This window comes from Diadema setosum, chromosome 2 (genome assembly GCF_964275005.1).
Source record: "Diadema setosum chromosome 2, eeDiaSeto1, whole genome shotgun sequence".
Taxonomy (NCBI): domain Eukaryota; kingdom Metazoa; phylum Echinodermata; class Echinoidea; order Diadematoida; family Diadematidae; genus Diadema; species Diadema setosum.
Window position 1 is genome coordinate 43285949 of NC_092686.1, and position 14310 is coordinate 43300258.

Below are 14310 nucleotides of genomic sequence, written 5' to 3' on the forward strand. Positions count from 1 at the left end.
GGGGGGACAAGACCTTGTATCTGCAAATTTAATGAAAATGACTTTTTTTGGATTAATGGTCAAATAATTAGCTAAGTGAAGTCCTGTCCAAATCCCAACTGTCTTACCCCAAAAATGGAGCCATCATGGCGTGTCAAAGGAAAGGCTATCCCATTCGCCATAGTGCTTTGGCCGCCATGTTTTTTTGGCTCTCCTGAACATTTGACATTTTGTAGATACGAGGTCTTGTTACCCCAGCGACGATATGTAACAGTTTTACAACATATGTACATGATAAAGCCAAGTTGTCTAATTTCATAAAAGCATCAAATTCAGTGTGAAGTACCCGAAGGTCATGATCTAATCTTATTTGCAAAATAGTAAATGGATTTAGCAATAATACGCAAAGGAATTCTCAAATTTTATCATGAGTAGAAGGTGTTACAGTAAAGTTACACTGTGTGGTAAAGAGGACATTGCTTACCGTTTCAAGTAGACAGCATGGCAGGAAGAAAGGTTTACGATACATGCATCACATTAAACATACCCTCTGCTAACTTCCTCTAGACTCCTCCTGGACTCTCGAATGCAGTAATCCTCCCTTGGGAACAGATTCCTTTTCCAGTTTGTTGGGGCAAATGCTTGCAATGTTCCACATCGTGCTGAAATAACCTCTGCCAGGGTGTGGAATGCCATCTCGGTTTGCTCCAAGTTCTCTCCCACATTGGCTGCCTCCCTGAAGGATGGTGCAGTCCTCCCGCCGTCCATGGGATCACGAGAAGTTTCTCTGGCAAGGGTTGGCTGGTCGGCGCTCTTCGGCCCAGGTGCCTCTTTCGATGCTCCTTTGGTGAAGAGTGGGGATGCTTGTTCCGTCTGGTTACCCAGGAGTCGCTGGATGCTGGCCATGAAAGCTGGCGAGGGTGTCATGGTCAGACTGAAGTTCTTCACGCGCAGCTCCTCGTGGATGCTCTGTGGCTTCTTGGAGTACGACTCTGTCTGCAGACCCTGCATTGTCAGCCAGGTGAAGAAGGAATCGGTCTTCAGGATCGGATGTTCTGCCACATCTTGTGAAGCATCCGCAGAGCTCGAGCTCATCTCCTTCCTCTCCTGGCCCTGCTCCGAAGGGGCAAACACATGAGGTGATGAGGTGGAATTGTCTCCTGCCATCTCCACAGCAACGGCTCCAGCTTGGTCCCAGACTCTGCTCCCCTCCCCACAACTGCCAGCATTGACTGTTACTCGAGGGGCAATGTAGTCGTGATCTAGAAAAAAGGCGAAAGGGGTTGCCTCTCCAATCTCATCTTCAGCTGATCCTCTAGAGCTTACCTCGACCTCTGTCATGCTCCCCGAGTCATCTGTTTGATTCTGCCTTTCACTCGTAAGGAGACGTGGTATCAGAGAAGCCATTCCACTTTTGAGTGACTGCGGCTGACTCTCTGTTCTCCCCTCATGGCTCTTGCTCCATGCATCGTGGGCACTCTGGATGAGGGCAACAGTCTTTCGCCCACTGTTGGACAGGCACTGTCTTCTCATCTTGCTCACTTCAGAGTGGGACACTTCCGCACTGCTGTCCTCTTCTTTATCTCTGGTCTCCCTCAAATTGGCAGCGTCCCTCGGACCACCGCCAACACTGTCTTCATCCTCAGAGTCTGCAGACTCGGAATCTTTTTGAATTTCTTCTTCATGCCTTCTCTCAAGGTTCTTGATGTCAATGGCACTGAGATCCAAAGACAACAAACTCTCAGGAACTGTGATGGAGTCATCAATCTGAACAAAAAAAAAAAGAAGGTGAAAAAGAATGACACTATTGATGAGACACATAATAATGACAAAAAAAAAAAACAAAGAAAGAGAATACAACAAAGAAAAAGGAGAAGAAGAAGATGGACAGAAAGAATTGTAATAAAGAATAAAGAACATCTATACAGTTATGTCCCCCAAAAAAATTAGAACGGTACTCTCCGCAACAATAACTTTAAAAATAGTGAATCAATCCAAACACAATTTCAGGGTTTGAAACTATAACTCATTGCCCACATCTTACAGAAAAACCCCATTTAATTTGCTTCAGTGGTCAAAGAGAAGAGAGGATTTTTGTAGAGCATGTCAGGAATCCATTCCCTTCAAGTTCTGTCTATTGTGTTTGCACATTAATATGCAGTTCCAAGAGCATCCAAGTGATAAACTTGTAAGAATCAGACTCGTGACATGCTTTACAACAATCCACATTTCTCTGTGACTGCTTGACCAAACTGAATGGGGTTTTCTGCAAAATGTAGCTAAGATGTCATATCTTAAGACCCTGAAGTAGCATTTAGACAGTTTAATTATAATGCGTGTTATCAATGCAAAAATCTGATTGTAATTTTTTTTTATATACTGTACAGCATCGCGTCTCTGCTTTTTCAATTGACAAGGTCTACATTCGTCCTTCCTGCCTTTTTATTTCAGGATTTAGACACTTCATCATATTTAGGTGCTGCATAAACATCTTGATATTCTTTGTGACATTCATCATTATCAGAAGCCAAGAAAAAAATGTAAAACACAAAGTTATTTCTCAATTCCTGAGACAAAACTGATGTGTTCTATGAATGCATTACTGAAAATGAGTATTATGTCCATAGGCAAATGACATGCCAACTGTGACAACAGCATAAACAGCAAAAGCAATATGACAGTTCATAGTTTGCTCATGTGTAAATTTCCACAAATGATCTTTGTTGGCAACAGTTTTGCTGGCAACTTCTTGAGAAGTTTGTTGTCACACTTCCCAAACTACACAAAGCAAAATGCCAAGTAGTGAAACTAGTTTTATATAGTGTGACCTCACCTATAGATGCTTATCACAGTGAATTTAAAAATTAACATGCACGTTATCACAACTGACCTTTTTTGATTGCTCATGTGCAAAGTGAAAACTAAGAACTGGTTAGTAGGAGCAGAAAGTCCTCTGTTACTCACCACACCAAGACTCAAGAGACCAAACAGGGGGACCAGGTTACCCTCAACAAGATCCATGCTCACTGATACATCCCCTGGAGATTTCTGAGATTCTACCAAAATAAAACAAGAAAAATGGAGAGGAATGAGCTTGAGAAACAGTGGATGCAAAACATTTTAAAATTCTGATTGAAAGTCTGACTGTAGTTGTTAAAAGCATAGGTTTCAGTGTTTGAATTTCAAAATATTTTTGACGGGACGCTTGAAGTAATAATACAGGCCAATGGAGAGAATCATAGCAATGGTGATGTGAAACAATGAAATGAAATGCTACTGCGTAAATAAAACTATGACAGGATATGAAAACCTAGAATGTATGCTGAATTAGATGAAACATATACATCACAAATAAAGTCACCAGTTCGATTATTCTCTATTCAATCACCAACAATTTAAAAACAATCATCACCATGATGATGCCTAGCATGGATATATCAAAGAATGTTCTAATTGAGGAGTTGTCACTGCACTCAAAAGCTGATTAAAAGTTTTGGCATGTGACTTGTCCACATTGTGACACACGCTGTGGTCATGTCACTGTATGATATCCTTGCTAAACAAGAAGAAGAAAAGTTCTGCCATATTATTCACAGCATGCCAAGTGGTCAGTCCTTCCAAGGAAGAGGTCTTCTCTCGATCCCCCTGCTTTAGAATGAAATAGGTAGCCATGAGGAAGGCTTTCATTTATCATGTATTATATCACAGTGGACTCCCGTTACAACGAAGTCCTCGGGACCAGCAGTTTTCTTTCGTTATATCGAAATTTTGTTATAGCTGAACAAATAAACAATAGAAATACCTAGAATAGATAATGTTGCGGCCTGACTTTTTACTTCGTTGTAACCGGAATTTCGTTATAGTCGTGTATGTTATACAGGAGTGCACTGTAATAAACATTGGTCTGGGTTTGGTGAAAGACTTTCATCCTTTTTCCCAACCAGTGGTAGTTTTGTTGTCTTCTATTTTGTTCTTTATACTTTTAATGAGATAACATTCATTACTTGTGTGCTGATGTTCTGACCAACATCATAGCAACATATGTACTTAACCCTATTCTAACTGGGGGGGGGGGGTCAAATTGTGACCCCCCCCCCTCGACGTTTCGCGCCATGATTCCGCAACGTGCAAAGATTTTGCCGCGTCGTTTCGTGACTTTTTTCATTCGAGTCTCCCGCATATTTTGAGACCAAATTTGCAACGTCCGGGTACACCATTCTGAAGTTATGCAATGTTTTGCATATGCATGTCAACCCGAAACACGCTCGAATTCATGATTTCGTGTGCAAATCCAATGCAAACTGTGTTTTTTTGTTTAATTGATATAAATTAGATTATTTCAACTTTTAACCATTGAAATAAATCAATTCTAATGTAGATAAGCTTGAAAAAGTGCCTCCAACAAATTTTGGCAAAAAAACAATAGAAAACAAAAGATCAAAAAAACAATAGAAAACAAGAGATCGAAAAAACAATAAAATACATAAGAAATTAACAAAACAATAACAAATAAAAGAAAATGATTTTGATTGCGCTATTTTTTTACTAGAAAATTGTTTGATGTGTCTTGAGGAACTCTGACACAAAAATTTAATAATCCTTCAGTCTTTTTGATGGAGTTATAGGTGAAAATATGATTTCATGCGTTAATTTACATAATTAATTTATTAAAAAATATGAAATCAAAATTTTTCTATTGTATGACCATGTAATCTTGTAGTTGACATCCGGCTCTATGTTCAGGCAAAATTTTGCGGCGATCGCGTGATCGGCGGCCGAGATCTGAAGGGGGGGGGGGGGGGCGTCAAATTGACCCCCCTCCCCCCCAGTAAAAACTTGGTCTCAAATAGCCCAGTTAGAATAGGGTTAAGCAAATATAAATCGTCGCTGGGGTGACAAGACCTTGTATCTGCAATTTTGGTGAAAATGACTTTTTTTTTTTATTAATGGTCAAATAATGGGATAAGTGATGTCCTGTCCAAATCCCAACTGTCTTACTCCAAAAATAAAGCCACCACGGCATGTCAAAGGAAAGGCTATCCCATTCGCCACAGTGCTTTGGCTGCCATGTTTTTTGGCTCTCCTGAACATTTGACATTTTGTAGATACGAGGTCTTGTCGCCCCAGCGACAATATATCAAGAGACCAAAAACTTCTCAGTGATGTGGTGATCAGATTTATCTTACAGTTTTCATAGAATGTTGCTACATTTGCTCTGATTGAAATGTACATTGTGCACACTTTGACCACGACTTAAGAAGACATGTAGTGGAAATGAGCAAAGATCATTTAACTGAGCTCAGCAGATCACTGGTGATTGATCACTGATCTTGAGCAGCACAGGAATGGTTTCATACCTTGGTGGTAGGCCTCAAGGAAAGTCTTGAGGAGACCGATTGTGTCATTGGCAGCCTTACGCGGAACACTGTGGGAGTCAAGCACACTGAAGAAGGTCTTGTTGAACTGGAACGACATGGGCACTGTGTGCAATGCACGGATCTTGTTACGTGATTCATGTTCCACCATACGCTGCATTTTAGGAAAAGGGAATGAAATCAGAAATTCAGAACAAAATTTGTGCACAGGATTAAAGTACATAAAACAAGGAAAAGTAGAAATTACGCGGTGCGTAATATATGTCCCCGCCGGAAGTAGCATTTTGTATTCAACAAAATGTGCAATATAGGTAAAAAATCAAGGTCAAAGGTCAAAGAAGTCAAAGGTCAAAATTCTGTGTAGAAGTTTTGAAGCCCTAACCTAGTGCCATCACATAAAGCAAATGGAATCGAAATTGGGTTAGAAATGGCGAAGGAATAGCATTTTGTAGCCAATGTACAATATAGGTCAAAAATCAAGGTCAAAGGTCAAAGAAGGCAAAGGTCAAAATTCTGTGTATAGATTTTGAAGCCCTCACCTAGTGCCATCACATAAAGCAAACGGAATCGAAATCGGGTTAGAAATGGCGAAGGAGTAGCATTTTGTAGCAAAATGTACAATATAGGTCAAAGGACAAGGTCAAAGGTCACAACTGAAATTCTGTGTACAAGTTTTAAAGCTCCCATGTAGTGCTATCATATAAAGCAAACAGAATCAAAATTGGCTCATAAATGACAGAGAAGTAGCAAATTGAACATTTTGATCACACACGGACGCACACACGGACGCACGGACGGACGCACGGACGCACGGACGGACGGACGGACGGACACACACACGTACGGAGCCCGTTTCATAGTCCCCTGCTCGAACTCGTTCGGCGGGGACAAATAAAGCAGGAACTAAATAAATATATTTCCGCAAAGCAATTTACATGTAACACAATGCATATAAACGACACTTAGGCTAGAAGTACTGTTGCCAAAATATTCTGAAGAAAATTCAAGCAATTCACAAATCCCCCTTTAAAAGCAATCCCCAGTCACAAATCCCAAATTCATTCTTGTATATCCTCCATGAGGTGCCAGAATTTACACCTATGTCTGAGGTATTCAAGTGATAGCACTTTAACATTGTCTTACACTCCTGCCAAGGAAGCCGGCAAGTTTGAACTTGGACACAGCCTGGTGGAGGAGGCGTTGGTCGTACTGCTGCAGCACATAGTACAGTTCCTTCATGTCTCGCCGCTTATAGTGGTGGGACAGCATCGCAATCTTGGAAGAGAAAAATAAATTTGAATGACACTTAATATTTAAGACGTCTAGATTCAAACTTGTCAGATCTACGTACTTCAGCATAAAATGTGTACATACATGTATTTCTTATTAATGAAGTTAACCTGGACAACTATGACATTCTTCATACTTTATTCTAATGATTATGAAAGAAAGTCAGCTGAGTGAAGAAGAAGAATTGGAAACAGAAGAGAAAGAGAAGGGAAGAAGAAAAGGAGAAAGAAAAGAAAAGTACAGGCAAAAGTGAGGGAAGACAGAGAAAATTAAAGGGGGAGTAAGCAATACAGAGCAATTTTTAGAAATAAGTCCTGCATTGACTATTAAAAAACAAACTAGAAATGTCGCTATGGCGACTGGTATGCCTCCGCCATAAATGCATGATTCTCCTAATAGGTCTATAGTATATGTGGACAATGTGTGATTACATTTTCAGAAAACTGGCAAAATATTAAAATGACATGTTTGTCACAAATGTGTTGAATGTTCACCTTCCTTGATCTATGTTTAAATTGGATGAATAGAAGAGCATGTATTTGGGGATTTAAGAACTTTAACTCGACTTTGACCCTTTCATAAGTTTATGCATTGAGTGATTTTCAAGGTATGGAGAAAGAGTGCAATTTCTGTATTGAACAGTAAATTGTTATAATTTTCATCTGGCCTTTGACCCTCAGATTTATAAAAGAATCACTGTCAGGCAGAACATACATAGATATGTACCAAGTTTCAAGATAACTTGAGCCCCTTCCAAGATATGGAGAAAGAAGTAAGTTCAGGACTTTCACTTGATCTTTGACCTTTTGACCTTTGACCTTCTTGGCAAAAAAAAAAAAAATCTCAGAGCATCTCTATTGGGTTATACATGCATACATCAAGTAAAAAAAAAAAAAATAATCCTGCTGGCATTGCATAAATTTAAGGGATATAGTAAAATTTTGAAGTATTTCCCTTGACCTTTGACCCCTAACCTTTGACCCCATGAACCCCAGATACCCTAGCTAATCACTGCCAGTCAGTACATGCATATATAATATGTTCCATAAAGATACCTTGAACAATTTCCAAGATATGGAGAAAAAAAGAATGGAGAAAATTTAACATTTTACTTGACCTTTTGACCTCATGACCACAAACTTTCACCAGAGAATCTTAATTGGGTATTACATGTATACATTAAGTTTCAAGAAAATATCTTCAGGCATCATGGGTTAGGGTTAGGGTTAGGCAACTTTATGGGAAAAGGGGATATTGAGGAGCAATTTCAAATCGATATTTTACAGAGAGAGACAATTTAGTCACATAAATATGAATTCTTCACCAACATCTTACCAAGACAATTTTGACAAGAATGCACATCACAATATCTTGGTCAGATGACACATCACATGATTCCAGGTTACTGTAGGTCATGGCAGGGGGCGCTGTGCTTGGAATGATGTCATAATTCTCATGCAGCTCATCTAAGCTGCCTGGCATAGCAAGCCTCTCTTTCTTGTTGAGCATTCTAGGAATAAAATTGACAGTCGGTACATTTCAGGGACAATGGCGATGTTTAAACTGTTCATCATGTTTTCCTTTCTGTGGACAGATTATACAAAAAGCATTCACTCAATAATACACCATTAGTGCAACAACTAAGGCTACATGTACACATACTTTCTTGAAAAGACTTGAAAGATTAGCTTACAAGCCGAGTGATCGAACATGGTTGACATTGGATTGATAGATGAAGTGTTCGTTTCATATTTTGTCACTCTTATACATTGCTAACTCCATGCTGCGGTTATTTTCAAAAAGTTTAGGAGCTTTTAAACAGATGACAGAATTTCCTGCTACAAACTGTGCAATGGAGAAATGATATCACTATTCTTTTTCACTTCTCTCTCTCTCTGTTTTGGTTGAGATGAGGGGTGGGGGAGTTTGTAGAGTTTTTTTAGTATAGCTGTAGAAATGATAAATGAATTTACTTCCTTGGTTAATCTAAGTTAGCATATATTTCAGACATTAACAGAACCATTACCGCAGTAGACTATAGTAAGAGAGAGATTGGAAAATATATCTAAGTATTGCCTATATAAACACTGCTTCGGTGATAATTAAGTGTGAATACATGGACATAATGCAAGAACAACCCATCAAATCAAATCAAATTAAATCAAATCAAATCATAGTCACTACTTCATTTTCAAGCTAATAATACACCCTTATTTCCCTCTCCATCTCTACTTCCTTACACAGAGAATGAAGATCAAATAGCAGAAGTTCACCTTCAAAATGTCTTTTTATGTCTAGCTACTGTAAAAGAAGGAATATTATACATGTTGATTTCCCAAATTTTGTGATAGCCAATATTCACAAAATTTAAGTGCTTGTCTACACTACATTATGCATTAAATGTCACTGACAATTCACAAAAATGTCATGCCGTGAAAAAAGGTGTTGGCTCCAATTCGCAAAAATTCCAAGCTGCGAAAATATCTTGCTTTACATTTGAGTATCCACTTGAGCCATTTTCACTTACTCAAATCTCTCGTGAATCTGCATGCACAGGTTCCTGAAGATCTCCTCACAGACATCGGGGTCCTCATAGTCACCATCTTTGGCAGGTAGCGTGGCCATGAAGCTCTGCGCAGTGAAAATAATATAAGTACGAGGGAGCCCTTATCATTCTGGAGATCAATACTAGGGTCTAGGGCAATCACCCCCTGGGCAATTACCTCAGAACCTTCCCCTTCCCCTTCCCCTAACTGTAATCCTAATCCTGAACTAAATCCTATCCCTAGTAAACCCAAACCCCAACCCTAAACCTACCTTAACCCGAAACCTACCCTAGCCCTAATCTTTACTCTAACCTTATCACGAAACCAGTATTTAGCCAGGGGGTAACTGCCATGATATGCAACACTGTAATATGAATAAGTAAAGTAAACTTTAGTTTGAAACTCAATTCACACCAACAAGCATGTGGTTTTAGTTTTACTAAACTTGCCACAAACGCACTTCGCTTCTGCAATGCAAGACCAAGTGCACAGCGGGAGAATATGGTGTAATTTTGTGCATGAAGGTGCATGATGATTTTCACTGGTCTGTTATGCACACTCTCATTCCCTGATGTACTGCCGTACATTAGTATGTCAGAGTGCGTGCCTGTATATGTGTGTGGGGGGGGGTGGGGAAGGGTGTGGAGGTTGTGTATGGGAGCGATGAATGGAGTGTGTACGTGTGAGTGCATAGCTGGGTTATGAAGAGTGTTTATGAGGGGGGGGGGGGACTGATAGTAGGATCTGGGAATAGGCAGGTTTAGGGAGGGGGTACAATTAGAGAAAAAAGGTTGGAGTGGGGTGTGGTTGGAGTGGGGCCTACATTAAGGGCACATTAATAACTAGAAAAGCACTCTTAGAGCGCAGACCTCTACCAAGCATGCAGCCCATTTCCACCCGCACTGATCTTGTTCTTCCACAGAGATCAGGGATTTCCACCCATACGTACTGCATTGTGTGCTGAAAGCCGCCCGATTTCCCAATATAGAAGCATTTGATACATCATAAACCCTAAACCCTCAGCTGCACAGCGCGCCTCGCCCTAGCAGAAACTAGAGCACGCGCTTTAGTGCACGCATGCAAACCTCAAGTATGCGCAGCCTGAACTCCCAAGTTCATTGACCCTACCTTCCGAAATATCAAAATCCTTCATAAATTCCCCCAAAATTCTCGGATCACTACCAAAAGTTAATCGTTTGTTACTCGTGTCATTCTCAACCTTTCCTGCAAGTTTCATCCCAATCCGTTAACCACTTTTTGATTTATTTTGCACACTGACAAACGAACTAAGTAACTAACAAACAAACCAACGGTAACAAAAACATAACCTCCCCCCTTGGCGGAGGTAATTAATGATAAGGGAAGAAAGATTTGTCTTTGTTTAATGGGGAGGGGGACAAAAAGTTGTGTTGTTTCTTTTATGCAAAGATTTCATACACATGTGCAAAGTGTACTTATTGACAAGAGACAGTATATCTAATATGTATATATTTGAAAATTTGTATACTTGTCTACCTAAACACTAAAGTACTACATTGTACAAAGACCAAAGTTTATTCCTTGACAGAAATAATTTAATGCTGTGTATATTTATTTTGTATATGTAAATATCTGTACATTTGTTTCCCTGAACATTCAAGTCGAAAGATTAAAGTGTTCTCCTTGATGGAAGATATTATGTTTTACATATTCAATATTTAAACATTCAAGTGATATGTAATGCAATGAATCAAATTGAAATAAATAATTAAACTAGAAGAGCACTCTGAGAGCTCAGACCTCCGCCAAGCAACTAATTCCCAACCATACGTATGCATGCTGAAAAATTGCCAGATTTCCCACTGTAGAAGCCTTTGTTACGTCATAAACCCTCAGCTGCACGGTGTGCCTCGCCCTAGCAGAAACTAGAGCACACACTTTAGTGCACGTATGAAACCCTCAAAAACGCACAGCTTGAACTCCAAAGTTCATTGACCCTTCCTGCCAAAATATTGAAATCCTTCATAAAATTCATAAAAATTTCTGGCTCACTGCCAAAATTGAATCATCTCCTCCTTGTGTCATTCTCAACCTTTCCTGCAAGTTTCATCCAAATCTGTCCACAACTTTTTAAGTTATTCTGCACACGGACAAACAAACAAACAAACAGATCAATGCCGATGAAAACATAACCTCCTCCCTTGGTGGAGGTAAAAAAATGGAAAATGTGAATGCATTTTGATAAAACTTTGAATAGCAAATGTGACTTCACTTACCTTGTCTGCTGTGAGGTCGGTGAGCCACACAGAAAAATTGGACACATTCGTTTGCTTTCTCATCAAGACTCTAAATCTTCGGCAGACAGAGGCAGATGTTTTGTCTTGCGATTCCTGAGGGAAACATTCACAGAAGAAATAGGGCGGCTGACTTTTCTATGATTCACATCAACTTTCCATGGCTCTAAAGCATTATATGTCTGTTTATTGTTTGGAAGTTCTGATTTTTTAACACTTCGGATTCTGAACTAAAGTTTGCATTTCAAATGGTCGAAAATCTTTGGTAGTTTTGTAAAGTATAGGCAAAATGGGTCACATTGACATACAATGGGGGAGTGTACTTCTTCCAGATCATCCCCAAAAGAATACTGTTTAATGTCGCTTCAAATGAAAACTCATAATATATAACCAACAAAATCACCTATTAAAGTTGATTTGTGCACCTCACAGATTGTGCATGAGAACTACATGTACAGAATAAGAATGCAGCAAAGGTCAGTAGAAAATGTCTTGAAGCCTGGAAGAAAATGTGAGGATTCAATGTGTGATGTTTTGATAATCTTTTTTCTTTTCGAAAGTTAGAGGATTAATGAGTTTTCAGGTTGATTTCTGCTACACCTTGGAGAACTTTCCAATCACGTTTAGATACCGTGATATACTCAGTAGCTAACCCCTACAATTGGACCTGCAATTACATCAAGCCAGCAATTTTTCAGTTCGGAAAAATAAGCATTTCTGTGAAAAACGAACAAACATGAGGATGATCTCTTGAGTACATTACCACAAGTCTTTCCTGTAGCATGTCTCTGATGACGTTCCATTGGATGAAATGCCTTATGGACTCTGCAGACACGACATGTTCCTTGAGAATTCTCTGGGTGAGACCACATAGCATAATCTGCATGGTACACAAAGAGTGAAAAGAAAATGTCATTTGACTTGAATTTCTCTTCAGTTGAAGTGCTGATTGAATAAGCCTGGAAAGTCTTAAAAACATGAAAGATAGATTCAAAATAAATATGATTGGCTGTGTAAATTTTGCCATTGAAGAGATAAAAAGTGACTTTTTCATGCCTTCAAATCCTGTCACTACCCTATTTCTTGTCAACGTGCCTCACACATAACTGATTCACATAAGTTTCTGGTTGAAAATCTATAAAACTTTTTTTTTTTTTTTTTTTTTTGGGGGGGGGCAGTTTTTGAAGCATGACAGAGGGGTTTTCCAAACATCAGCACTGTTGAGCTCAAAACTTTGCAAGACTGCAAAGACTACAGTTAGAACCAGTAACAAACTAGAACAGCTATGTTACACTTGTATGTTATGCCTTTTGTTTATGTCACCAGCTTCCAGCTGCGTGGCGCCTTGCCCGAGCAGAGCACACACTTTAGTTGGCATAATATGCAAACTTCAAATACGCGCAGCTTGAACTCCCAAGTTCATTGAACTGCCAAATTATTGAAAAAAGAAATCCTTCAAAAATTCATAAAAATTTCCTGATCACTACCATCATTTTATCATCAGTTCCTTGCATTATTATCAATTTTTCCCGCAAGTTTCATTCAAACAAACAAACAAACACGGGTAAAAACATAAACCATCTTGGCATACATGCAAGTAATAATTCTCTTTGAACCTATAACCCTATTCTAACTGGGGGGGGGTCAAATTGACCCCCCCCCTCGACGTTCCGCGCCACGATTCCGCAACGCGCAAAGATTTTGCTGCGTCGTTTCATGACTTTTTTCATTGAAGTCTCCCGCATATTTTGAGACCAAATTTGCGACGTCAGGGTACACCGTTCTGAAGTTATGCAATGTTTTGCATATGCATGTCAACCCGAAAACCGTTTGTTTTTTTGTTTAATTGACATAAATTAGATTATTTCAACTTTTAACCATTGAAATAAATCAATTCTAATGTAGATAAGCTTGAAAAAGTCCCTCCAACAAATTTTGGCAAAAAAAAACAACAGAAAACAAAAGATTGAAAAAACAATAAAATACATAAGAAATTAACAAAACAATAAAAACAAAAGAAAAGGATTTTGATTGCGCTAATTTTTTACAAGAAAATTGTTTGATGTGTCTAGAGGAACTCTGACACAAAAATTTAATAACCCTTCAGTCTTTTTGATGGAGTTATAGGTGGAGTTATAGGTAACCACTCAGTTGGAGTCAACTGAGTGGTTTGATAGTTTGGAATGTTCCCAGTATAATGTCAGTTATGATATTTTCATTGATAAGTTTTGTATTATATATGATAAATGTTTTCCATTACAAAGGATTCAACATAGGAAAAGTGTTAAGTTAAAGCGACCTTGGATTACAAGTGGAATCGTTAAATCCATCAATCATAAGAATAGATTGTATAAAAAAACTCTGGGAAGCCACAGGTCTCAGTATATTCAGAAATACAAATATTATAAGAATAAGCTTGTTAATATTATTCGTAAATCAAAACAAATATATTATAAGAATTTATTTTCTTCACTGAAAGGCAATATGCAAAAAACTTGGAAAGAAATTAATACCATATTGGGCACTAAAAAACAACACAATTTTCCGAACCATATGTACATTGACAATATAAAATGTACATCAAAAGAAGATATAGCCATGCAATTCAATAATTATTTTGTAAATGTAGGTCAAAAATTAGCAGAAGCAATATCAATCTCGTCAAGTTCATTTAAAGATTATATTGCTTCAGGAAATGTTTCCTCCTTTTTTATTTCACCAACTTCTATTCACGAAATAATTGAAATAGCTTCTTTGTTAGATACATCAAAAGCATCTGGGCCAGATGATATATTTCCCCGAGTAGTCAAGGAATGTATTCATTATTTTGCCAAACCTTTGTGTGAT

The 14310-nt window shown here is 38.6% G+C and overlaps 1 protein-coding gene across 1 annotated transcript in view; it reads right to left on the minus strand.

Moving 5' to 3' along the window:
* The window catches only part of LOC140245345 (general transcription factor 3C polypeptide 1-like), a 61840-nt gene that overhangs the window by 7723 nt on the left and 39807 nt on the right, over positions 1-14310 (minus strand). Inside the window, exons 23-30 of the mRNA XM_072324927.1 lie at positions 12227-12343; positions 11446-11559; positions 9172-9275; positions 7980-8154; positions 6498-6629; positions 5337-5508; positions 2944-3035; positions 527-1746 (exon numbers count right to left, since the gene is read on the minus strand). Coding sequence (XP_072181028.1) covers positions 527-1746; positions 2944-3035; positions 5337-5508; positions 6498-6629; positions 7980-8154; positions 9172-9275; positions 11446-11559; positions 12227-12343 — 2126 coding nt within the window. The remainder of the gene's footprint in view (positions 1-526; positions 1747-2943; positions 3036-5336; positions 5509-6497; positions 6630-7979; positions 8155-9171; positions 9276-11445; positions 11560-12226; positions 12344-14310) is intronic.